This window comes from Acomys minous (assembly GCF_964271855.1).
Source record: "Acomys minous genome assembly, chromosome: 7".
In the NCBI taxonomy this organism is placed as follows: domain Eukaryota; kingdom Metazoa; phylum Chordata; class Mammalia; order Rodentia; family Muridae; genus Acomys; species Acomys minous.
In genome coordinates, this window is record NC_140488.1 from 73,302,412 (window position 1) to 73,329,591 (window position 27,180).

Sequence of the window (27,180 nt, forward strand, 5' to 3'; positions counted from 1 at the left end):
GAGACTGATTTACATTCATAAATTTAGATGCACCAAGATGGGAAAGATGTCTTCTTCCAGGATATCAAATCCAAATAGCCAAAACACTAAGAATGTAACATTTATATAATTCCTGATTGTGTCACGGTTCTTCTTGCCATAGGTAATCTATTGCATATATGTGTAATAATATAAACGTATATGTACAAAAATAAAATGATTTTTAAAAAGGAACAAAATGCACGATGGCATATTGAGCACATCAAAGAGAAAATAAAGCCTTTCGGGTCAAGGTTTCATGGTCTCTTTGAGACAATTTCTGCCTCTGTGTTTCCCTGTGGCTCCTCTTGGCTTCCACCAATTCACTGAAGACAAATCCAAAGTGTGGTTACAATTCTTTTCTGGACCTGGGACATTTGTCATGAAGAGCTTATGGGCCATTTAAGAGACCAGGAAGAGCCTCCCTGTCTCCTCACTGAATTTGTCAACCATGAGGATGGGGCTGGAAACTAGAAAGATAGAACTGACAGGTGGATATGTTCAGCTTTTAGTAAATGTAATGCTTGGCAACTGCAAATTTTTCCATTCCCTAAGTCTAAAGCTAGAGCATTCTCAACAGTAGGGATCGCCTAATTCATTTAGTCGTTGGCCTTGGTGTACTGCGCTGGGCATAAACTCTCAGAACGGGTTTGGGGGAGATGGGAGTAAAGGACAGGCTATAGATATGGAAGGCAGCGAGGCATCCCAAGGTTCAAAGGAGTGAGGAGAATGTATCAAGTGCTTGGCCAGCTTGTACTTATCTGTAGAAGGGGAAGTGGAAAACTGGGCCAGGGGCATGGGGGGGGGGGGATGGACTTTCACAGAGGATGCAGGACCTCAGCCTTCAAAACACAAAGAGATTAAGGGGTTTGGGTGTCCCTGACACTAACTCCTTTCATACACCATATGCACAGCACACTTCTAGAAGAATCTGAATGTCTCTATAGCACTCCTGGGGCTGAAGGAGGACTTTCCTTTATGAGGAAAACTGGGTCTCCCCTAAGGGCCCACTCCTGCAAGGCAAAGGGCAAGGCCCTAGCTTTGCAGTATAGGTGGCTGGCTCTTCCTCCCTTCCCCATGGGAAGCAAACTCAAAAACATGGGGAGTCTAGTCTGTTTTCCCTCCAGTGTGATTCGTTACTGCCCACAAAAGACCAGTAACCCAGGCCATTGGAATTCCCCGGTGTATAGAATGAACATATATCTGGGCTGGCTACGGTGGCCCATACTGGCAGGATATGTTGAAGTCAGGGTGATCACAAGTGCAGATCTGGGCCCACAGAAAGCTCCCAGTTAGCGCTTGATGGAGGCTAGCAACTGGGTCACGACTGGGCATAAGGATATTCCTGAAAAGGGCTGGATCTGCTTAAGACATTGTGCTTTCTAGTCGCCCTTCCCCCCTTCAAGACAAAGTATGTAGCTCAGGCTGGCACAGACATTGCTATCATGTCCTTGACCTTCTGAACCTCTCGCCTCCACCTTCTCAGTCCTGGGATTACAGATATTTGTGACCGCACCTGGTACCTATGGTGACAGGGACCAATTCTGGGGACTGCATGCATGCAAGAAGAGGCCCCTATGGACTAAACTGTATCCCTAGACCCAGTAGGCCCTTTTGTCAACACCTGAGCACATTTACATGCGAGCCAAGGAAACTCAATCTTCTGCCTGCGCTTGGCAGAGGTAGTTCCTCACTGGATAGGTATGTGTGGTGGGTGCTTCAGGAGAGCACCCCAGACAGTCTCAGCCTCTCTCACAGTAGCAAGTCTAGCTGTCTCCACTTTGGTCCCACCAGGAGAACAGTAACCTGTGCCCTGAGTCCTCAGGGTGCTCAAGGACCACTTGCCACTCAGTTCTTCGCTATGGAGACAATTCAGGAACTTGGAGATCAGCAGAGCCACAGATATGGAGTCACAGATGGTGACCAAGTCCTCTCTGCTGCTCCCGATTCTTTACTTTGCAAGTTTCTCAGCTTCTAAGTGCATTTCAGTGATGTGGCTTTGTAATGTTTGCTGTCCCTGCCCACAGGACTGTCTACCTTCAGAGTGCATGGTTTGTGTGTTTTGGTGAAGGGGACAGTAAGTGACTCTGAGACGCAAAGGATACCACAGTCCTGCTTTCAGATATTTCATGGAGAGTGGTTGACTCCATCAGGGAAGGAGTGACAGCTGCAGTGCTGAGTGAAAGAGCTGTGGGTTGAAGGTTGTGGAGCTGGGTCTGAAGGAGCCAACACATCCTGGAAGCCACACTTAGGGCCTAGAGGGAAGCAATAACTCACATTCTGACAACAAGACCCTGACCCAGGAGAGTTCCATTGCCACAAGGCATCACTCATGCCTCTGGCTGTTTAAGTCACTCTGCGTCCCCTGACTGTTCTGCCTTTGGGGAGAATTCAGCAAAACAGAAGCAAAGCACGAGCCCCCTCTGTTTCCAGGTGCTGGGAAAATCCATAGCATCCACACTCTTGGCACAACACTGCTTTGGTCTTGCCTAAGCCTTTGATTGGGGATTTTGGCTTCCTGGGTCCTGGGAATCATGCCAAATCGACGTGTTGGGTTCATGAGACTGTCTGCAGTTCACCATGCCCCTCACCATGAAGCATTTGGCTCTGGAACAATGTGTACGGAGGCCACGGGGGCTCCCCTTTGCCTTATGTCTTCCATGTTTAGACTCTTTTCCACTGCAACACCCCAGGAGAAAATCCTCAGAAAACAGGGGAGAATGACATGGCAGCCCCCACTGCTTACCTAATTGTATGTGGCTGAACGTACTCCTGCTTTCCCTGTAATTGTCACTTGAGTATAGAGCAGCTCCTCGGTGCTCTCTAGTCTTTTACTCAACCCTTTCCTCCCTTTAGAAGGGCCCCCACCTCTTCTGACTACATCGTTCAAGTAAGTGCAGCAACATGTGTGCTAAGCACTCTTCTAGAACAGCCTCCAGTGACAACTTCCTCGTGGGCACTTGTGCCCCTGAGAGATGGGTCCAACCTAACGCCACGCTTCTAGCCACCAGAATTTGGAAATTATGTGTGGGAAAGATTAAGCTTTGTCATAGATGGAAGCAATCTTGGCGGGCTTTACCATTGGGGTACACCATGAATACCTTGTGACAGACTGTTTGGAGCCTTCCTGGGCTTGGAATTCAGGAAGCTGACCTGGGAACCCCACCTTGGCTATTGTTATCCTAATTGACCCTCGAAGGGAGAAGGAGACCTCCTTTTGCATGCGAATGGGGAGGTGGGGAAAGACAAAACAACAGGCAGAGGCGGAGAGAGGGCGCGGAGAGAGCAACTGGACCAGACCAGCTCGTGGGTCAGAGAGACACCTAAGGACCTGTCCCGTGGAACGGATACCGGAAGGTTCACTCTTCTGTCCCTTTAAACTTTTTTTCCTTCTTGTGTATGCTAGTTGGGTTGTATAATAAAGTTTAATTGTTAATAAACAGAGCCAACATCTGGTGCCCAACGTGGGGCCCAATGGGTTCCACAGTCCTTAATGATACGAAGAAAGATTCAGTATTCCAAAAGATAAAAATGTTGTTTCAGGGTATTGACAAAATTACAACTGCTGTTACAAAACTCTTTCCTGCATTATACTTAGAGGAAATTCTTTGTTTTCTCATTGTCCTTTTATTACAATATTTCATGCTTAAAAAGATTAAAAAACAGGCTAATGACGTAAAAAAGCCGAAAGGGTCAGTAAGTTCTATCCTTTTAAAAAAGATTACAGATTTGACTAGACAGATGAAAAGGCTAAGAAATAAAAATAAAGAGAAGAAAAAACAGATAAAATTTTTGACATTTGGTAGTGATAAAGGACAAAAAATAAAGAGACCAAAAAGCCAAAAAAAAAACCAGAAAGAATCAATAAGCTCTATCCTTTTTTAAAAAATTACTGACTTGACTAAACAAATAGACAAAATACAAAGAAAACTAAAAGGGCTGGAAAAGCAGAAGGCACCTTTGGTTAAAAAGGGTGAAAAAGGTCAAAAACCAAAGACAAAAAAAGCCAGACCGACCAAAAGGTCTTTGGAAGTAAATGTACCAGTGGAGGATACCTCCACAGTCACCCAGGCGCCTTCAGCTTTTCCAGTCACTGTAAGACATGTACTCAAACAAAATGGTGCTGAGGGTCATGACAAAATAGCCTGGTATCCTGTAGATATGATGGATTTAAAACATTTTAAGAAATCCATCGTCAAATATGGTATACACTCTAACTTCGTTAAACAAATGTTAAACAGCTGGGCCTATCAAAATAGACTTGTTCCCCAAGATTAAAAAAATTTAGTTTCAAGGATATTAAAAACAACACAACAGTTACAGTGGTTATCATGGTGGCAAACAACGGCTATAAAAATAAAACAAAAAATATGACACAAAAAATAAATATTAATAGAAATCAATTACTTGGTGATAGACCATATACTAACATGAAAAAACAAGTTCAATCTAATGATAAAGTAATTGAACAATGTCGTAAGACAGCCTTGAGAGCTTGGTAGCTAGTAGAGAAACTTGAAAAAACAACTATTCCCATTACTAAGGTGTTCCAAAGACCTCTAGAGCCATTTACAAAATTTTTACAGAGATTAGGATCTACTATAGATAAGGCGATACCATATTCTGACAACAAACAGACATTAAAACTTATCATGACTTATGAAAATACAAATACTAAATGTAAAAAAGTGCTTAAATCATTAAAGAAAAGAGGCACTCCACTAGATGACTGGGTAAAAGAAACAGTTAATATCAACTCTCAAAAATGTCAAAATAGTATTGTGGGACAAGCTTTAGTCAGAGAGCCCAGATATCATAATACTCGGTGCTTCAATTGCGGTCAAATTGGTCATGTACAAAAAAACTGTAGAGATAGAAGGCACAATAACCCCCCCCCAAAAAAACGTAACTCGTAAAAAAGAACAAGGAGGTTCTGGTTATGGTGGTAATGAGGTACCAAGACTCCCAGGGTACTATAGTCACTGTAAAAAAGAAAAACATTGGGCTCGGAATTGTCAGTCTAAGCAAGATGTGCAAGACAATATCTTGCCGACGAAAAACGACAGGAGGGGGCCATCGGCTCGGGCCCCCGTAAACAATGCCAGCCAAATTCCTTTGGCCAATCGAAAGTGACAAACCCACAGAAAAACGAAAATAAGTGTTAGCGATCTAATACATGCTACTAAAGACAGTACAGCCTTAGATCTGGCTTCAAATATGTCTCTTACCCTATCACTTCAGGTTAAATGTTACAAATTAAATACTGGTGTTTTCGGACCTTTGCCTTCAGGCACAGTAAGATTGGTTCTAAAAAAAAAAAAAAAAAAACGGGCTGACTTCTCAGGGTTTTATTGTACATCCCGGTATTATAGATAGAAATTCTAAAGGGAAAATAAAAATCTTAGTATGTGTAAAAAAAAAAGATAAAAATCGATGCCGGGGATAAGATTGCTCAACTCCTACTGTTTCCTTACATTAAGGACAAAGCCACTCCAGTAGAAAAAACTGATGCGTTTGAAAGCACCGGGACATGTGTGTTCTGACAAACAGTAATTAATGATCAGAGACCTAAGTTAATTATACAATTAAATGGTATTAAAATAAAAGGCTTGGTAAACAGTGGAGCCAGCATCTCCATCATTTGCCAAAAGTCTTAAAACCAAACTTGGCCACTTAAAAAGGTTTATACAAAAATTGTAAAAATTGATAAGCTATCTCAAATAAAACAAAATGTACAGTGGCTTGAGTGTATGGGACCAAACGGACAGATAGGGAGACTAAAACCCTATGTAACTGACATTCCTATAAATCTGTGGGGAAGAGACCTTTTACAACAATGGGGTACTCAGATTACTATTCCTACAAATACTAAGATAAACAGGGTTAAAACTATGGGAAAATTGGTATGCGCTTCTAAGAAAAAAGATTAACGTAAATGATCAGAGACTACCACAAACTATGCCCATTGTCCAACCTCAAAATTCTTCAGGTTTAAAATGTCAAAATTTATAAGAGGGGCCACTGCTGAGATACCAACCGCCTTGCCCCTAAAATAGATTTAAAACAAACTTGTATGACAGAAACAATGGCCCTTAACAAAAAAAAGTTACAGCTGCTTCAAGGTTTAGTAAAAAAAAAAAAAAAAAAAAAAAAAACAGCTAGAGGCTCAACACATCAAAAAATCTTCCAGTCCCTAAAATTCCCCTGTGTTTGTAGTAAAAAAGAAATCAGGTGGATAAAAAATGATAACAGATTTAAGGGCCATAAACAAGGTGATTCAACCCATGGGTTCACTTCAACCTAAAATTCCTTTGCCTTCCTTATTACCTCGGTCTTGACATATAATTACAATTGATTTAAAAGATTGTTTTTTTTACCATACCTCTACGTGAAAAAGACAAGAAAAAGTTTGCTTTCTCAGTACCTACTCTAAACAATAATTCTCCAATAAAGAGATATCATTAAAAGGTACTTCCACAAAAAATGTTAAATAACCCAACTTTATGCAAGTATTTTGTACAACAACCTTTAAAAATACTTCATAAGCTGTTTCCTCAATCTATCATATACCATTACATAAATGATATTCTGCTAGCTGATTCTGATCCTAAAGTTGTAAAAAGAATGTTTCAAGAAACACAAAAAATTCTGCCATGCTGAAGATTACAGATTGCTGTAAAAAAAAATACAAAAAAAAAGATTCAATTACCTATTTAGGCTATAAAATAACTAAACAAAAAAATTCGACCACAAAAGGTACAGATCCGTAAAGATCAATTACAAACTCTTAATGACTTTCAAAGATTATTGAGAGATATTAACTGTTTAAGGCCTACAATCGGGTTAGCTACTATGAGTTAAGTAACTTGTTTCAGACTTTACAAGGGGATTCAGATTTAAACAGTCCTAGGTGTTTAACCGCTAAAACAAAAAAGGAGTTAATTCTGGTAAAACAAAAACTTCAAAAGACTTATGTAGATAAAATTGATCCTAAACTTGGTTACATTTTGGTTATTTTGCCTTCAAAACATTCTCCTAGTGGGCTTCTCATACAAAAAAAAGACAAGATCATAGAATAGATATTCCTGACAAATAAACAAAACAAAAAATTAAAAACATACATAAAAAAATTTCTAAATTGATTACAAAGGGAAGAATAAGGTTGCGTCAACTGTCAGGGATGGACCCAGCAGAAATTGTAGTGCCTCTTACTGATTCTGAGATTATGTCATTATGGGTAATTAATAAAGATTGACAAAAAGCTTGTAGTAACTATTTGGGAGACATTAACAATAGATACCCAAAAAACAAACGTATACAGTTTATAAAAAGAACTAATTGGATCCTTCTAAGTATTGTAAAAAGGTCACCAATCTCAGGGGCACCCACCTTTTTCACTGATACAAATAAATCAGGTATGGCTGGTTATAAGTCTGAGAAAATGACCAAGGTGATTAAAAGCCCATTTACATCAGTTCAAAAATCAGAATTATATGCTATCCTTATGGTATTGTTAGATTTTCCTAAATCTCTTAATATAATTACTGACTCTCAATATGCTGAAAAGGTTGTTTTACATATAAAAACTGCTGAATTTACTCCTGATAACACAAAATTGACTACCTTATTTATAGAACTACAACAGGTCATCAGAAACAAAAATTATCCCTTGTATATTACTCATATTTGATCCCATACAGGTTTACCAGGTCCATTGACACAAGGAAATGAAGAGATCGACAAATTATTGATAGGTAATGTATTCAAAGCCTCCAAATTTCACGAAAAACATCATGTCAATGGTAAGGGGTTGAAAAAAAGATTTTCTATCACTTGACAACAAGCCAGAGAAATAATTAATAAGTGTCCTACATGTTCCTTATATAGTCAACTACCACTACCTGCTAGAATTAACCCTAAAAGTAACAAAAAAAATGAAATTTGGCAGATGGATGTGTTTCATTTTACAAAATTTTAAAAAATGAGATATGTGCATCATACCATTGATACATATTCAGGTTTTCAATGGGCAACTGCCTTAAGTTCTGAAAGGGCTGACTGTGTGATTACTCATTTGCTGGAAATAATGGCATTTATGGGAATACCTGTACAAATTAAGACTGACAATGCTCTTACATATGTGTCCCTTAAAATAAAAAACTTCTTTATGTATTATAATATAAAACATGTTACTGGTATACCTCACAACCCCACAGGACAAACAGTTGTGGAAAGAACTAATCGTACCTTAAAAGAAATGCTTATTAAACAAAAGGGAAGGGTAAAGACATCCAGGGACCGATTAAATAATGCTTTGTTGACTCTAAATTTTCTTAAAGTGAATGATGAAGGGACGTCAACTGTGGAGAGACATTGGGTGATAGAAAAAACTGAGGAATTGGGACAACCAATATTCTTCAAGGACTTGACAAGTATGAAATGGAAACCTACAGTAGTTTTGAGATGGGGTCGTGGGTATGCATATGTTTCCACAGGGAGTGAAAATATATGGCTACCAACTAAACTTATAAAGATTAGATCTGACCATATAGCAAGTGAATCTTAAGAGCTACTTGGTTCTTAACAGCTTGACATTGTTCCTTACAGCTTAGAAAACTAATCCCCTCTTCTGTCCTGTTGGTGTATATGCAGGTAGAGCCCTGTATTTACAAAAAGCAGGACAATGCTAAAGACAGCAGGCAACATGGGTGATTTAACCCCAAAAGCATGCCTCTGGCACCTCGAACAAGATGCCTCAACTAATGTTCCCTTGAAAAATTATACATGTACTAACATACCTGTACTAATGATTTCAAAAGTCTGCTTACTTTCAGAGCAAAAAACAGGACAATTATAAAGATCGAACTTCTGCCTCTGGCACTACTTCTTCTTCCAGAAATTGCATGCATATTAACAATAAATCGGCTAGCCGAAAGGATCGATCCCAAAAGGACTGGATAAAAACAGCTAGCTTTTCCAGCGCTTGGCCAATATATTATTTTTCTTGGGTACCCAAAAAAGATTTTTCTTCTAAACAGCATAAAGTAATTTTGAGAATACGACGCCCCCATTCCCAGTAGGTGGGATGTGTGTTTTTGGTGGGTTACCAATGCTCATCTTTGCCTAACAGGGTTACTTACAATTAATAAAAGTTCATTTGAGGATTTCTTTCTTCTATCTTCCTTTCTCTTTTACTTTCTATCCTTTTTAATATTAAGGAAAAGGGGGGAAGGAAGGGAGGATACAGGGTTGTAGAATAAAAGGTAGATTATTGAATCTACTAACTTCAAAAATTCTAAATTGGAATTGTAGATTGATGGAAATTTAAGACTTTTGATTGATGAAAATTTAAGACTTCAACTTTTGCTTCACATTGATATGAACTTAAATTGTATATTCCATTCATTTTTGCCTTATGTATTGTATGTTATATGTTGACAAAATATTGTATATTGTATGTTAAAAATTTAAGTTCTTTTTGTTCAATGTTTGTTTAATGTATTATACATGTACCACTAATGTCTTATAAAAAACTGTTCTGGATCATCGGGGATAAAAGTTGGTGTTTAGTTACGTAAAAATCCTACTAGATACTCACTTTGTTATAGAACAGGTTTGTTTAATAGCTCGTATATGTCTTCAAAGGAATAGATTAATAAGATAGATTTACTGTTCAAACTCTTCAGAGATCCACAAAATATGGCATTTAATGATGAGGGCTTTCCTGACAGAGAGAGACATCCGCTCCTGGCCGCCTCTCCATTTACATCATTGAAGATGGGGGCTTCAAGAGACGCTGGTGACAGAATGGTCACTAGATGGAAAAACTGCTCTGCTACTGCTCTTATCTCTACGGCTGATGACAGGCTGACTGTCTACAATGATCAACAATGATGCTGAAAAGTTGACTGTCCAACTTTGAAGAGACTAGATGGACCAGACCGTCAGATTTCCTGCTTCAAAAAGCAGTTCGTTAGATGTTTTGGGCCGATAAGGCTAAAGACTGATTGCCCCAATGAAGGATAGAATTCAATGACTTTCCAGGCAGTCTGCTCTCTCTGTACTATGCAACTTGGAAGTTGCCTGCCAGCACTTCCTTTATTAGATTGATTTTCCTTCTTGGGTCTCTGATGGGATTGAAGACTAGATAGCCACAGTGTTACTAGAAGCTTTAGTCTAAGAATTAAAAACACATTTATAGATTAATAATTGCAATTTCTCATGGAAAAAAAAAGGACTCTCTTTGGTAGGATAGTGGAATACTTTCCCTTAGATTAACAAGTATTAAAGGACTTTGTTATGTTCTTGATACCTGATAAGTATGTATATATGTATATGTGTGTATATAGTTCTTAATTTTTTAAAAGAGAAGGGGGATGTGTGGGAAAGATTAAGCTTTGTCACAGGTGGAAGCAATCTTGGCGGGCTTTACCATTGGGGTACACCATGAATACCTTGTGACAGACTGTTTGGAGCCTTCCTGGGCTTGGAATTCAGGAAGCTGACCTGGGAACCCCACCTTGGTTATTGTTATCTTAATTGACCCTTGAAGGGAGAAGGAGACCTCCCTTTGCATGCGAATGGGGAGGTGGGGAAAGACAAAACAACAGGCAGAGGCGGAGAGAGGGCGCGGAGAGAGCAACTGGACCAGACCAGCTCGTGGGTCAGAGAGACACCTAAGGACCTGTCCCGTGGAACGGATACCGGAAGGTTCACTCTTCTGTCCCTTTAAACTTTTTTTCCTTCTTGTGTATGCTAGTTGGGTTGTATAATAAAGCTTAATTGTTAATAAACAGAGCCAACAATTATGATTGTGTGCAATTCCTGCCCAAGGGCAGCACAAGGCTAAGCCGTCCATCTTGGAAGCAAACGTCCTCCCTCAGCCACTAACTGCACCAGTTCCAGGTGGAAACAGCCAGCTGGCAAGGAGCTGCTGCAGTACATCTCTAACAGCCAGAAAGAAGCTGAGGCCCTCATGCTACCAGCATTAGGAACTGACCTGCCAACAATCGGTTCGCCTTCAGCCAAGCCTATGGGATAGAGACCACAGTCCCTGGGCATCTGACACGTTGACTGGCAGTAGTAAGGTATCATCAGAAAAGCTGAGAAGATAGACAAGTCATGTCGAATCCCTGATCCACCAAACTCTGAGCGGAAAACTATATTGTGAAGCTGGTGAGCTTGGTGTGACTTACTACAGATCAGTCATAATGTAGAAGACAACAGGAAGACCCGGGTGTTGGGACTGTGGGCAAGTGACAGAAAACCTGAGCCCTACTGGGAGGGTTTCTTGTGACCCAGGAGGCACAGGATGTGCCCACCCCTCAGTCAGGCTCATGGTGGAGTCCCAGTTTAGGTGTGAGTCATCTGGGTGACTTTGGACAAATCACTTGATGCCCCTGGCCAGAGTTACTGCTTCCGTGAAATCAACTGACACTGAGCCTGAAAGATTTTTTTGAAAATACACACCAATTTAAGTAACATGACAGTATCTGGAATCCCCTAGGCACTTAGACAGGTGACCTGGTTCGAGCCCAGGATCCACTCTAAGGAATGTTTGCACTGACTGGGGAGGTACCGAAAAAGTAACAGCGGGCAAAAGACATCTCCAGTAGGCAGCACACACGCCCTTGTTCTTCTAGAAGGGAGGCAGATCCGAGAGGATACATTTCTAAACAAGTCTCCAGGGAGGAAGAGAGAGCAGCCCTTATCAGAACACATGATGTGACCATGTGGCTTGGGCAGAAGACCAGCTGTGCTCCTTCCTGCTGCCTCGACGCCCTTTGCCTCTCCCGTATCCTCCCCTTCCATCCCCCATGAAATCCCCCTACCCTCCTTGACTTCCTAGCTCAGGGGCCTGATCCCATAATTCTGCCTCTTGCCATGCATTTCATATCTGCTGGGAACCCCGTCCTTATTTAGCAGCCAGGCTGGGCCACCGATTGAGTCACATCAATGTCCTAGTAATATGGCCTCTTCTGGCTCCCCCGGGGCCAGAGCATAGATCCGGGCACTGCCATTTGTGTAGCCACTCTGATGCGCATTACTTGGGCCTTTGCATCAAGACCTAGAGATGGGTCATTCATTGAGGCCAGCATATCCACCGTGGGAAAGCCCAGGAAACATTCCTAACCAGCCTTGTGGAGACTTCTCTACCTATCACCATTTCCAAGTGGAATGATTTTGGAAGGGGCTTTGCCTCTCACTCCACACACCTCTGATCTATCCCACAGCCTCAGGATTCTCTCCACAGTGGTCTCAGCCTTGCCTTCACTCAACAAAGAGAACCCCCCTTTCTCCTGTCCCTCAGGGGCCTTTGCACTTGTAGCTCCCCTCTGGACCCAACATTCCCTTACAAGGATTTCACTTGCTCTCTGGGTCTGTGATGCTCAGCGTTAACTGCGGGCAAAGACCTTCCCAGCACATAGCACAAAAGCAATTGTTCTCCTGGAAGGGAGGCAGATAACAGTGGAGGCTTGTGTAAGGAATTCCGGAGTGCATGAAGGGGCCTTATCAAAAGCAGAACAAGGTCATGATGCGGATGCAGAAGGCCAAAGCTTTCTCTATCTGCCCCTGCAAGCTTCTATTCCTCCCTCCCTTTACTTTGCTGCTTCCCTTCCAGTTCCACCCCAGTCCCCTTCCCACCCCTGCGTCATCTCTGCTCACAAAAGTACACACACACACACACACACACACACAGAGAGAGAGAGAGAGAGAGAGAGAGACAGAGACAGAGACAGAGACAGAGAGAGAGAGAGACAGAGACAGAGAGAGACAGAGAGAGAGAGACAGAGAGAGAGAGAGAGAGAGAGAGAGAGAGACAGAGAGACAGAGAGACAGAGAGACAGAGAGACAGAGACAGAGACAGAGAGACAGAGAGACAGAGAACTGTTCCCCATATAGCTGTTATGCACTGAACTGTGACCTCTCTGCTTGGGACATTGCCATAATTGCCCATATTCAGACTCTGCTTTAAGGAACAGCTTTGCCTTGCTGATGTGGGAGCAAGTAGTCCTTGTCTTGGGCCACCTTGCACTGACCAAATGAGGCGATGATCATGCATCCACTAAATGTGCAGATCCTAGATTCTGTTCTGGGTCAGAGTACCCACTCTCCCTTCACTGCCCCCAACACTCCCACACAGCAGTGGCTGGACCGTGTGTGCAGGTGGAGAGCAACCTTTCCTGTAAGGCTTTTGGGAATTCCAGAAATGAATCTGGGATGTTCATATGAACACAGGGTAGTGCACTAGATGAGGTTCTGAAGCCTCCTGTTCCTTTCAGCCCTTCAGGACAAGGCCAGAAGTAGGAAATTTGGTGGGAAGGCCGGAAGTAGGAACTTTGGTGGGAGGGCCCCACCCTCTAACTCATCAGATGGCTGAGAAAGCGGCATGACTGGATACAGCCAAAAGGCAACAGGCAATGAATGGATTTAGTGGAGTAGAGCTTCATGATAAGGAGGCCTCATCGCTCTATACCTGCCCAGCACACAGAGAAAGTCAGCAGAAGACCACAGATTTTGGTGCCATATTTGGCTGGCACAACCCTGCTTTATTGTCCTTGTCATGGTGGACATTTCACAGCGCCTTAGTTCCTGGACCCTGTTGGTTGCTAGGAGGCGTGATTCATATGACACTCCTAGTCACAATCATAGTGTTCTCACTTGGCTCTCCTGCCAGTGATACCTTCTCTCTGTGTGACCTTGAACTAGGTGGACCGGCTTCCAGAGCTGCCATAGCCTATCACCTCCACAGTGACATCTTTCCTCGAAAAATCTATGTATTTCTGTATACCTGCACATACTTTGATTACAAATCTCAGGGGACTAGGGCATTGTAGCCAAGGTACAATGACTCTAATGCCATTGCTGTCACCAGGGGCTATCTCCGGGTGGTTCTCTCTCCATGGCTCCATCTGCTAATGCCCTGTCTGTCACCCTGACCTGCTCCTCTCACCATGTCCAAAATGGTCAATTTTCAAAGCCCAGAGCTACAATGCAGGGGTACTGGGTAGCTTAGGCCAGACGTGGTCCTAGGACATCATCACCCCTGAAGTCACAAGACAGACCTAACGAATCCAGACCAGCCTGATCAGGCCCTGCAAACTTCAAACAGGCCAACCGCTTCTGCACACCCACAGCCCCAGAGTTCTGTGTCTCTATGAAGACATGAGGCTGTACTCTGCCGCCTCGTGGTAGCCATGTTTAAGTACTGTAAACACATGGTAGAGAAATCATCGGCAGCTGCCTGCTAGTGGTCTCAAAGGCGCTGCAGCTGCCTAGTCTCATTCCTCCAGAGCTCCCCCTCCCATTGAACCCTATCCTCACTCTTTCCAGAGAGCTCGTGCCCTGGAAAACATCCCTGACTCCATGACAACCACCAGGACTGAAGAGTTTCCAGACTGAGCTAGCAATCAATCCTATGGTCGCTGTGCTTCTCTCATGCCTTTGTGCTGTCCTTGTGCCTTTCCTGATCTCACCCCAGCACAGGTCCTGGAGGCCAGCTCTGAGTGCTCCCTGCCTGGGATGAACCGCCCACCCCTGGATCTCAGGCTGTGTCAAGGAGCCATTTTCTCAATATGGCTCATATCGCAACCATCCAAGTGCCAAAGTTTGAGGAGGCAGCAACAGCAAAGACCAGGCTGAAGGGCAATGAATAACAGCGGGAGCCTCACCAATTCACACCTCCTACGTGGAGGTGCATTTATCAATGGTTACTTGACCTTTAAATACACCTTCCTTGTGTCCCCCAAATTCTATTTCCATATTTTTTCTAGAGATACCGTCTCTGTAAACCAGGGTACCTGAGAAGCATGTACAGCGTTGAAAACTACACTGAGCCAAGAAAAAGGTCCTTACATCTGGACATTAAAGAAGGCTGGCACATTGCACATGTTACAAAGCCTATGCAGGTCTTGAAACCCGTGGGCACATAGCTTTTTGTGAGATGACACGTAAATTCCCACAGCCCTCGACTAAAATGAAAAGAAAAGGATTAAAATGTTTTACACTCTGTACAATCTGAGTCTGTTTTTATGTCAAGGAATAAGAGAACCATTTGTATCTGTGGGACCACGTAGGCACATGTAAATGCATGTTTACAGAATGCTTAAGACATGCACCAACTGAGAGTTGGAGGGCTCGTTATAGGGGAAGCTGCATGGAGGGACTGTTCTGTCACCGTTCCTGCATCCTGTGGTGAGAACGTAGCCAGGAGCTTCATTCATGGCCAAGATGAGATTTAAAAGATGCACTGCTGTGCATCCTCGGAGAATGGTCTGTTATTGTTTAAGCACAGGGCTTCCCACCTTTTAAGCCCTTCGAGGAGCTGCTTGCCAGTCACAAAGCTTTATTGCGATCCCGCCCCCCCCCCCATGCACCTAGCGCTTCCCACAGTAATTACCTGTAGTTTATCCAGTTGTCCCTCTGGGCTGACAGGATCCTGCTGACCTCTCTTCTGTGTAACAGGCACTACAACTGAACATTCCCACATCCTCTCTCTTCCCTATATATAACCCTTGTCCATCTCAGCACCTGATAAACCCTACGCTGCCATGAAAAGCACTTTCTTCTCTTCATATAGCCTAATAATTCTATGAAATTTCAGACATACTGTAAGCTCTTCTTGGCATGAATTGAACGCACAGTGGGGGAATATGTAACATGACCCACCCCTTCCCACACTCTGAAGAACCGCCATACCCTCCAAAGCAGGGGAGAGGAGATAACTTTTGTTCTCCAAGAGGCTCCAAAGGGGGGGAAACACCCATCCTGCTCAAGACTACTAGGTTCACACTCTGCTTTGGTTTCCCAAAGAGTAAGCTACCTGGTTATCATAGGAACCCTGGCTTTATTGTACAGAGAAACCCAAAGATGAGCACATTAGGCTGCTTTGTGGACTGCCATGAAAAGAACGCTGAAGACCAAATGATTAGAACAACAGAAATTTATTTTCTAATGGCCCTGCAGACTGGCAAGTCCAAGGTCAACGTGTTTCCCAGCTTGCCTTCTGCCAAATCTTCCACCTTAGCCTCCTTCTCTCCATGTCGTCCCTCAGCATCTCCACGCGGCATTCGTGCTTGTATAGAGCAAGTCCTCTGGTGTCTCTTCAGGTGAGTGCATCAGCCCTTTTGAGTCAGCTTCCTACCCGTGGTTAAGTTCCACCCCAGTTCCACACTAAAGGCTCCAAACCCAGTCAGCTCTGGATTAAGACTTCAACAACACAGCCGGGTGGTGGTAGCACACGCCTTTAATCCCAGCACTTGGGAGGCAAAGGCTGGTGGACTGCCATGAGTTCGAGGCTAGCCTGGTCTACAAAGCGAGTCCAGGACAGCTAAGGCTACACAGAGAAACCCAGTTTTGAAAAAAAACAAAAACAAAAGCAAAACAAAAACAAAAACAAAAACAAAAAGCAGTAAAAAAAAAAAAAAGAAAGAAAGACTTCAACAACAACAAAGAATTGTGAAGGGGCACAGTTCAATCCAAAGCCGACTGTAGGAGTGTCCTGTGGCTGACACTGACCTTCGCGTGTTCCCAATTACATGCTGTCAAGTGACAGACACATGTATACTACCTCGAGAGAGTGTCAGAGGCTGCCCCTCATCCAGTGCTGGTCAGGGAGTGGGCCCACAGCCCTTCCCACAGGTGTGAGTGCTCGAGCATCCAGCACTCACATCCCTACACACGTCAGGACTTCCCAATCAGGCCCTGGGCACATCCTCAAGCAACTTACAGGGCAAAATCTTGGCATGGGTCCTTAGCTCATGGGAAACCTCATTCAGAAGCTGCATCATAAAGGGCTCAGGGGTGGGGCTGGAGAGATGGCTCAGTGGTTAAGAGCACTGACTGCTCTTCCGGAGGTCATGAGGTCAATTCCCAGCAACCACATGGTGGTTCACAACCATCTATAATGTGATGCCCTCTCCCGCTTGCCGGTGTACATGCAGGCAGAGCACTGTATACATAATTAAGAAATAAACAAAAACAAAAAACAAACAAACAAACAAAAAAGGACTCAAGGGCCCTGGCTGAGATAGTTCTCCCATCTCGTTCTGCCCCCTGGTGGTAGCTCAGGATGGCAACAAGTGCAGGCAAGGAAACCAGGGGTTGGTTCTCTTATGGATGCTGGACCAGAAGGCAGGCCTTTGTCCTCATTAGCACAGGGGTATTCGCAGGAGTTTGAATCCATGAAAAGGGAAAGGAGACAGTGAGGACAAGGAAAACTATTCACTTTGGGATGGGGCGTGACAGTTCTGAGCTTTGGGCAAAAATGAACTATTGGGGTGCTTGGGTAAAGGATGTAAAGGTACACATGAAAACCCTGGGCTCTTCTGTCTCTAATTTGCACGGGGACCATTGACACCCTGCTCTTTAGGGCATGGCGAAAGAGTGGCATGCCAGCTTACACACCTCCAAGGCTGGTAATCGTTACCTCAGGGAGCAGAGAAGGCCTGTCTCGAGAGTGTGTCTGGCAAATTTCACCAACAGCGTCAGCTCCGTGGTAAGCACCCACTCGCCTGCAACTCCTTCGCCTAACTTCTCTCCCACTCCTGGACCACCCACAACTCCGGAGTGATGTCCGTGGAGACCACAGGAGAGAGGTGATGTCTGAAGGCCAGCGGCAGCTTTACACAGCATATGCATTCAAAGGCCAAGATACCACTCTCACTTTGCATCCACGCTTTGCAGCCACAAAGGCACGTGAGTAGCTACCCATTCCTCACCAATGCCACCTCTTCATCGTAGGCATCACTCAGGATGTCACCTACAAGCTTTCACACATCAGTGTCTGATAACTGGGGCGGGGGCGGGGCGGGGCGGGGCGGGGCGGGGCGGGGAGAGTTATATGGTGACAGTGGCTGCCTGAAGCAGAGTATATACAACACCCCTGCTTGGATGACGACACTAAAGCGTTCTCCAGGACGTAGGAAAGGACACGAGACAAGAAACCGAACTGCTGCACACTGGGACTAGGAGAGTCTGCTGAAGGCAGGGGATCAAATACTGTCACCCAAAGTGAGGTATCGCTAAAATATAAGCATGCTCTGTTCTCACAGGGATTAGTGCTTCTCTACTCAGGAAGCAGAAACACGTCTTGAGGCTGGCTGGGGCTGGAGCAGAGAGAAGAGCACAGAGAGACAGGGAGAGGGAAAGGGTGAGTGAGGAGGAAGACAATGGAGGGCAGGACGAGGAGGAGAGAAAGAGACAAGGCTGAAAGGAGGACCTCAGGTTGGGGATGTGGGAGTGAGAGACACAGGGACAGAGGAGAGGACTCGTATCAGAAATGTATCCACTGGCAGGGCTGAATGTACTGGACAGAAGCAGGGAGGAACCATGGGCAGGGACAGAGTGAGCAGGCACCGTGAAGGGGTGTGCTCAGCAATTACACTCAGCGCGGCACAGAGGGCAGCTCAGCAGATCCCTAGGACTCACTCTGGCCACAAAGTACGCTTTTGAAATCATGGTCTTCATCCCCTTCTTTCCTCCTCCTTGGTTGGTAAGTGTCATTTCCATGGGGTCTGGAACACCCTCCAGGGGGGCCTGGGGTTGCCCATGGCAGGTCTCCCCTCTTCTCCGTCCTGTGCACCTCTACCAGCAGTGCAGGTGCGCATCGCAGTAGACAAATCGGGTAGTGGACAGCAGCCATGATGGGACTGCTGCCTTAACTCTCTTTCTCAGACTAGGGGAAACCCATGGTACTCCCAGGAAAGTGGTACTTTGCTCTCACCATGGAGAAAGCATGCCATGGGCCAAGAGGGACCAGGAAGTCTGCTCCTCCAAGAAGGTCCTGGAAAGGCCGCTTCCAGAGAACGCTGGCACGTGTGTCCAGCTTCTTCAGGTGAGGACTCTGAGCCAGCCCCTCCCTCTCTCATCTCTCACAGCAAGCCTGGCTGTCTCCCTTGCTCTCCCCCAGGCAGCATCCAAGCCCTCCTCTCAGTTCCCACAGGGCTTTTAGGGTCCACTTGTCTCTCTGTTTCCTCCTTAGGAAAGGAGGCCAGACTCGCTGAGGCTGAGATCACGGGAGCCCTGGACATGGGGCCATGGACAGTGAGCAAGGCCTTCTGCTACCCAGGTCCCTGTTCTCTCAAGAATCTTGTTCGATGAGATTGAAATAAACGCTGGCAACTTTACAGTGTTTTGGCTTCCTGATATTTCCTTCACATTCCATACTGACATTCAGCTCAGATGGAAGGATTGGGTCTCCGCATTTGTTGGCACTTAACAGGGTATGAGTTTGGCAGGATCTAGCGTCTTTCTTAGTTCCGGAAGGCCACCCACACTTCTTGAAGCAATGCCGCCTGCTGCTTGGTGGTGATGGTGAAGTTTTTGTTCAATGTAGGTACCAATCAAGAGCGAATTTCCCACATCTCTCACCTCTGACCCCAAGGGACACTTGAATGTTCCCAAGAGCCCTGAGGGGCTAATTGCGTGTCTATACCCCATTCCATGACAAAAAAAAAACCTCTTACATGGGGAAATCCTTGCAGCCTTCATTATGAAGGGGGAGCGGAGGAGCAGAGGGGGGTTACAAGGGGGTGCGTGTACGGTGGTGGGAGCACTTGAAGGAATCCTGAGAAACGTCTCCAAACTTCTGTGCTCACAAGCACTTCCCAGTCAGCTTACTGCTAGTCAAGACAAACACCCTGCGAGAGACAACTTTTTCTCCAACTAGCATGGTTCCTCCTCCTGTGTGAGTATTTCTTGCTTTTCCTTGGAAACCTTGAGTGATAATGAAGCATAGTTATCTCAGGACTAGGCCTCAATGGAGGATAGGGAACCTCTGAACCCTTAATCTCACAAGGAGGAGGCCATGTGAGAAATTGCAAAAGCTCAGCTGGACAGTGGTTCAGTGGTTAAGAGGGCCTAGGCTTGATTCCCAACACTCATAATATGGCTCACAACTGAGCATAAGCCCACTTCCAAGAGATCTATCAGACCCCCATTTCGACCTCTGTGGGCACCAGGCACAACCTGGTGCAAGGTGTGTGCAAAACAACCATGCACAAAAAACAAGAATAATAATGAAAAATAAAAGAAATTGCAACACCAGATACTAGAGAACAGGGTATTAACACCCCGGACTTCAGAAACAACAGGGAATCTGACCTCATGGGCGACCCTCTAAAGTCTTGGTTTTATTTTCTGTCTTAATGGGGACCCTGATCCTATAGAGCAGTCTCAGCCTTGTAGAAATGGGGGTGGTTATCTTCCCCACTTGTTCAGAGGAGAGCAGTACTCGGCAGGGGGTGAGGAGCCCTTTTTATATAGGCTCACTCTTTTCCTTTCTGCCACATCTGGCTATCTCATGCTTCTTTCCAGTCTAGGTGGAAACAAGTCCACACATCTGTTGTGTTCTGGAACAATACTGTTCCTGTACCCCTTCTGAAAAAAAAATAGGTGGCATTTGGACTCAGAGAGCATTTTAGGATGTAGGCAAGTGGATGGATGGCATCCTTAGTACTCTTCATGGGGCAGAAGAGCTCCCTAAGGTACTGTTGGCATAATGTTGTTGTTCACTGTGTGTGAATTACCCCTGTACTATTCAAATGCTGATTTCTCTATCCCACTATCTGGTTTCAATCACAAACATAATGATTGAAACATCATAACATCCATAAATGTCAATGGATTTATATTTATTCTAAGACTATCATGTCTCAAGTGTGTATAAATGTTGCTCCTCAATAATTCTCTGCCTTGACAATAAAACGCTGGCCAGCCAATACTGAGCGACAGAGAGAATAGGGCAGGGCATCCAATTCCAGCGAGAGGAGGAGAAAGAGGGAGGAAGCAGGAGGTTGAGCCAGGAGGAGAAGTCCAGGAAGCACCAGGAAGAGAGAGCTGGAATAGGAAAGGACAAAAATGCTAGTATTATTGGGGTATTGGCTGGGAGGAAGATAGACTAGCTTGGAGGTTTAGGATGGAGTAATAATTGCTTAGGATTGTGCTCAAGGCTAATTTAATAAATCATAGTTTCTCCGTGTGGTTATTTGGGTAAATAGCTGGTTAAAGGGTAACTGCTGCCATACTAATTTTATGCATTTATACTCATATTAATAATCATTTTACATATATTGCCCAACATCGGGTGCCATTATGTTTTGGGGGGTTTTCCTCCTGGCCCCAAGCTCCCAGAATAAAGACTCACGAGATTCAAAATATACTTACAAATAGCTAGGCCATGCAGCTGGGCTCGTTCTCTGATTAGTTCATAACTTAAAAGCCTATTTATTCTAATCTAAGTTCTGCCACATGGCTGGTTACCTCTGCTCAGGTAACTGCTCTGTCCTCCTTCCATCTTCCAGGACAAATCTTCCCCCTTGTCGCTCTATCCCAGAAGGTGGGATGTCCCACCTTCTAGTCTACCTATTTCTGTAGGGCATAGGTTTTCTTAATTGACAGGTGTTGTCTCCCTAAAATACACAAGATATTTTCTCTACAAGATACATAATAGGACTATGGGCTATAGACAATGTATCTCCATGTTTATTTTGGAGAAAAACTTAAAGAGATATATATGCATATGTTAATATAGATCATATATATGTATATATAACATGCAGCCTCAGCCTCCACTGACAATGGTCTGTGGACTGCAAGTGGAGTGGAGGTGTTTGGTATCCCACATAAAGGGCTTAGACTGACACCCACACATTCACCCCAAGAGCCCTACTCCAGAGCTAAACTGCGAACATTCCCACAACACCCTCTCCAGTTCACCTCAGATCCCCATATTACAGTCACTCCACTGCACCAGCAGACACCGCTCCTTGATGTAGTTACACAAGTGAATGAATGAGGCATTTTAGATGCAATGCTCTCTGGACCCCATATATCCCAGGGGGAGGCCCCAAGAGAACTCTGGCCAGATCTGCTGCAGTTTCTGTCTAGAGGACAAGGGGTTTCCAGGACGCACAGCACCTAAGTGACGGGACCAGCAGCATGTAAGGGCCAGAGGCACTCACAGGCCAGCTCCTGTGCTCCTGATAGCTGCTGGAAGCTATCCTAGCTTACCACAGGAAAGGTGGCCCCTTGAAAAGCCATGTCACATGGGCCATCAAAACCGGGTAGGCCTATACTTTCACAGAATCCCTCTCTTCTCATAAAACTTGAGTAGCTCAACTAAATTGGATTGGGCCCCGGTCTGGCCACCAAGGCTCACACGGGCTCTGCTCCAGGCTAAGACACGCTTCTCTCTCACATCGGTCAACGGTGTTCGCACAACCCCAACTGAATCCTATACAGCTCTTCACACACAGGCCTTTGTTTTCCTCTTTCATTCCTGGAGCCTCACTGTAACCCTACCACTGCCCTCATAGCACACTGAGCACTGGCTCTCCCCAGGCCTCAGGGGACGACAACGGCTGCTTTGTGCCATTGCCTCAGGGGATGATCCCTGTTCTGGTGGATAGACTCTTGCTCCTCTTCTGCTACTCCTTAGAAATGACAGATGAAGCCGGGCGTGGTGGCACACGCCTTTAATCCCAGCACTCGGGATACAGAGGCAGGTGAATCGCTATGAGTTCGAGGCCAGCCTAGTCTACAAAGCGAGCCTAGAACTGCCAAGATAATACTGAGAAACCCTGTCTTGAAACACTAAAAAAAAAGAAAGAAAGAAAGAAAGAAAGAAAGAAAGAAAGAAAGAAATGACGGATGAAAGTCAGTCCCCGCTCTCCACTCAACTGTGAGGAACGTCCTGTCCATTGGGTAGATCTGGGTAGGGCATCGAAGTTTACTGCACGTATTGTCCTTGGCTGGTGCCATAGTTCGAGCAGGACCCCTGTGTCCAGATCTCTGGTGCCCCATATTTGACCACGTCCCCTGGATGGGGAGACCTGGTGGCACTCAGAGGAAGGATAGCAGGCTACCAAGAAGAGACTTGATACCCTATGAGCATATACAGGGGGAGGAAATCCCCCTCAGTCACAGTCATAGGGGAGGGGAGTAAGGGGAAAATGGGAGGGGGGAAGAATGGGAGGATACAAGGGATGGGATAACCATTTAGATGTAATGTGAATAAATTAATAAAAATATTTTTTAAAAAAAGAAGTGACGGATGAAAGGACCCAGGGTGCGTAGTGTACAAGCTGCACGGGTGCCAGGTCCAGAGCAGCTAGCACAGCAGCTGGAGGTGGGCCTTCCCTCTGGCTCACCTCAGAGCCAAGAGTGCGTAGTCCCAGCCATTTCTAACCGCTCTCTCCTCTCTCGGGCACAAGTACCGACTGTGTCTCCTGCACACGTGCTCTCACTCTCACAGCGCCGCTCCAGTATCCTCTAATTTTAGCCTCCCAGTTCCAGGGAAGCTTGGGGTCCTCCAGGTAGCCACAATGGCCCAACACGGGGTCTGTGGCAGTCTTTCCATCTCTAGTGCTGAAGCTCTTGGGGGCTGCTGCCTCACTGCAATGAAGCCTGCTGCCTCCAGGCTGCTCCCCTCCCAAGGTTACCTGCCTCTCCTCAGGACTCCCTGGCCACATGGTCCATAAGTCCGCCCTGGTCGCTTCTGGCTGCCTCTCCTACCTAAGTTATTCACATCTCAAGCTCCAACTAGACTCGAAGGTGCCTGGCAGAGGCTGAGGCGGCCTTGTCCTCCGCTCTCCACTGCCCTGAACCATGCCTCGATATGGCAAAGGGCCACTCAACATACGTTAAATGAATGAGTCCATGAGCAAGGTGTCTAGTTCAATTTTATTCTCCCTACATACCAGAGCTCTGGGCGAATACAAGTAAACAGCTGATTTTGCTGCGTGTCAGATTTTAGTCACATTTGTCTTTTGCCTCTTGGTATCTGGAGAGGGGCAATCACTGTGCTTTAAATTCCTTCAACATCTCAAAGAACTACAGGCTCTAGTATACTTCAGATCCAAAACGACAGTGTGTCACAAAGGCTTTGCATAAATGGACAAATCTCTCCTAAATAAGGAACAGTGAAACTCTGGGTGTATGCCAAGCATGAACGGAGATGCTCGCACTTAAGCACAGGCCTCATAGAGGCAGGGATTGGAGAGAGAGTTTACTTCCACTCTGATTTGACATGGTTCACAGCGAGTCGCTTTCCATTTGTTTTATGTTACGGTGCCAGGGATGGAGCTCACAGCCTCACCCGTGTGAGGAGAGTCTTCTTTCTACCACTCAGCCACGTCATCAGCCATCATCACTTGATCCCTGGCAGCTGTTTGTCAACGGGAAATGGGGTAGCTACAAAGCGAACAGGACGTTGCAATGTGCAGATTGAGCGCTAAGTCACCACGAAGCACAGAGGAGGCACAATGCTCTGACTCCTTCCTGACCCTGCTCTACCCCTGCAGGCTTCATACACCAGAGCCCCAGGGCCCACTGCTCCAGCACCCCTTTGACTACCCACAACAAAAGCAAGGAAGCCTCAGCCTCAGTCATGCCTGGCAGCAGCAGAAGCCCTAACTCTGGCCTGACACTGTGACTGTCCCCGGCACTGTCCCCGGTACTGACCATCACTCCGGCATGGCTCTAGCCCTGGCCCTGGCCCTGGCACTTGCATTGGCACTGGCGCTGGTGCTTGCTTCAGCCATGGCACAGGCCCTGGAACTGGAACTGGCTCGCACTAACACTCGCACTTGTCACATCCTCACCAGCAGCTGCTTCTGGGCCACCGCACAGCACCGGGCATTTCCTCCTCTTCTTGCAAGGCCTCATTTACTGCCCCAGCAAGGCTCTGGGCAGGGTGTCATTCACTTGGGCCACAAACTCCAGGACTTCCATCTGTCTTGGTTCCTTTGAGAGCCCCACAAGAACACCGAGAGCAAGGGACTGCTGGTGGCCACCTACTCACTCCTGAACCAGATGCTTGGGCTGCACACAAGCTCTGGTGATGCGCCTCGGCGACGGCTCCCCAAGGATAGGATGCTTTTTAGGAGAACAAACCTCCAACACCCTCCACACCTCCCGGGACACCTCCTCTGGGACACAGCTGGCCTGCACGAAGATCAAGTCCGGGGTACTCAGCGGAAGCCCAGTCTTTGGTGTGCCCTGGTCGCCTCTCGGGCCCCAAAGGCAAGGCAGGATGGATTTTTTTTTCCTGTTCGGGACATAGGAGTGCTCTGGAGGGCCATGTTCCTTCACCTAGACCCAAAGACTAACTCGGGGAGGTCAGAGGCTCTCTTGACACTCTCGGGGAAGAAGCTCCTGCACCTGTAGGATGACACACTTCAGCATGTCTGCCCTTTTGATCCACACAGTCTTCGCGTTCTTAACCAGCAGGTACTGCGCCAGCAGCTCAGCTACTTTCTAGCTCCTGGGGCGTCTGGGCATGCGCGCCAGGGGTGGTGGGGCCCGCGGGGTGCTCGGCAGGGGAACCCCTAGGGGCTTGTGGGGTCCACAAAGGAGCTCGCAGAAGCACCTGGGCGGGGGCTACGTGCCTCAGAAGAAGTGCTCTCGGGGCTCCTGGGAGCATTGAGCGTCCCCGCTGCAGGCGCCCCCGCGGGGTTTCCTGGGCAAGGAGGAGAGAAGGAGGCCGGGGGCCTCTGAGACCCGCAGGCCCTGGGTGCCACCTCTACCGCGGACGTTCTCACCTGCGGCTTTGGCTGGCCCAGGAAGCAGGAACTCAGGGAGGAGATGCGCGTCCACGGGCATTCGGCGGCCGGCCCGAGCGCTGGCTGCGAGGCCGCGAGGACCGTGGCGTAGCCAGGGACGCTGCGGCGGCCGCCGACAACACCCGCAGCCCCCGGGTCTGCTGGAGTCCCAGGCTGCGGCCCTCAGACCCCGAGGACTAGGAAGCGGGCAGGGGAGGGGGCGCAGCCTCCGCCGCCGCCACTGCCGGGCTCTGCCGCGAGCTGTGGGAACGCGCTGGCGCCGCCCCGCAGTGCCTCTGCCGGCCGGGGCCGGTACTGCAGCCTGGGGCCGGAAGGGTGCCAGGGCCTCAGCTCCCAGAGGTGGGGGCCACTGATGCCAGCCTTAGAAGACACCAAAAGCCTGGGGACCACACTCAAAGCACACCTTCCTCCTATTGGCTGTTACTGGGAAGAATCCGCTGGGTCCGTTGAGATCATCTGCCCCGCTCTCCCTGCCCCTTCAGGGGAGAAAGATGCCTCTGCCCGCAGCTCTCCACTTGGACCTTCTTTGCGCATGCATCAGTGCCTGGCCCAGCACTTGGTGACTGCTCCTTTCTCTTTGCCTCGCTGATAACTTCCTACAGCATGCCCACATTGCTTGCGCCCGGTGGCCACGCATGCGTGGTGGCATTTACGGAAAGGGCTGGAGAATGAGCGGCCTCGTGGAGATCTGCACGTGTATCTCCTGACTTTCAGCTACTACATCGGGAGGCCGGTGGCGATACCATGCCCTTGTGGTATGTCACTTTGCCACTACACAGTCCAGAAGGGCACTGATTATAATCTAACTTTCCCAAGTGAATGGCGCCTTTGCTTACTTCTGCCTCCCACCTCACCGGGCCTCATTGTTCCCCACAGGCTGCTTTCTTTCCCCAAGCCTCTCCTCTAACATGCAGGGATCTTCATAAACCTGGGGGTCAGAGGTCAACTCCTGGGGAACCCACAAGGAATCAGAAGAGGTCTCCAATCAGCAAGCGCCTCTTTTTGTTGCGTCATGTCCAACAGGTTAGAGTTCCACTTTCTAGCCTACCCTTTCTAGACAGGAGCCAGCTAGACTCTGCCCTGACATCGCCGGCTGGCTCCACGTCCCAGTACGATGGCTCCTAAATTTCCGCATGATTTTGCTGCTTCTGTTTTTCCAAATGTCTCCCACTGGCCGCATTTTATTGTTGCTTTTCTTGTTATGGAGACTGGAAAGTTATTTTCATTATCTGAGTAAAATAGTTTCTCCCCCCTCCCCCGTTATTCTTTGTTTCCAATGTTTTGAAAAATCGTGTTTTCTATAAGAACGTCATGGTCAAATTCTGTCCACATCAAGACGCACTTGCCTTGATTTGCCCTACGATTGCCTGGTATGCAGAGCTCAGTACATGGACGGTTGACATCTGAAAAATGTGGCGGTTTCTCAACCACACAGACACAAATATGTATGTTCTTCCTTTGATTCTGGCCTCCATTTCGAGTACTTCAGTTACCTTTATAAGTGCCTTCTAGGCGTATTGCGTATTTCTGGTATTGGTCAATGCCCCTCTTTTTGTTTTACTGTTGCTCTGAGCTGGCTATTTTCCCATTGTATGCTCTG

At 46.4% G+C, this 27,180-nt stretch overlaps 1 protein-coding gene across 1 annotated transcript in view; it reads right to left on the reverse strand.

Moving 5' to 3' along the window:
• LOC311601217 (uncharacterized protein) overlaps window positions 1-26,836 on the reverse strand; it is a 91,333-nt gene extending 64,497 nt beyond the window's left edge. The window contains exon 1 of the mRNA XM_084788611.1: window positions 24,621-26,836. Within this exon, the coding sequence (XP_084644737.1) occupies window positions 24,621-24,658 (38 nt within the window). The 5' untranslated portion in view covers window positions 24,659-26,836. The remainder of the gene's footprint in view (window positions 1-24,620) is intronic.
• Window positions 26,837-27,180: the final 344 nt, after the last annotated feature.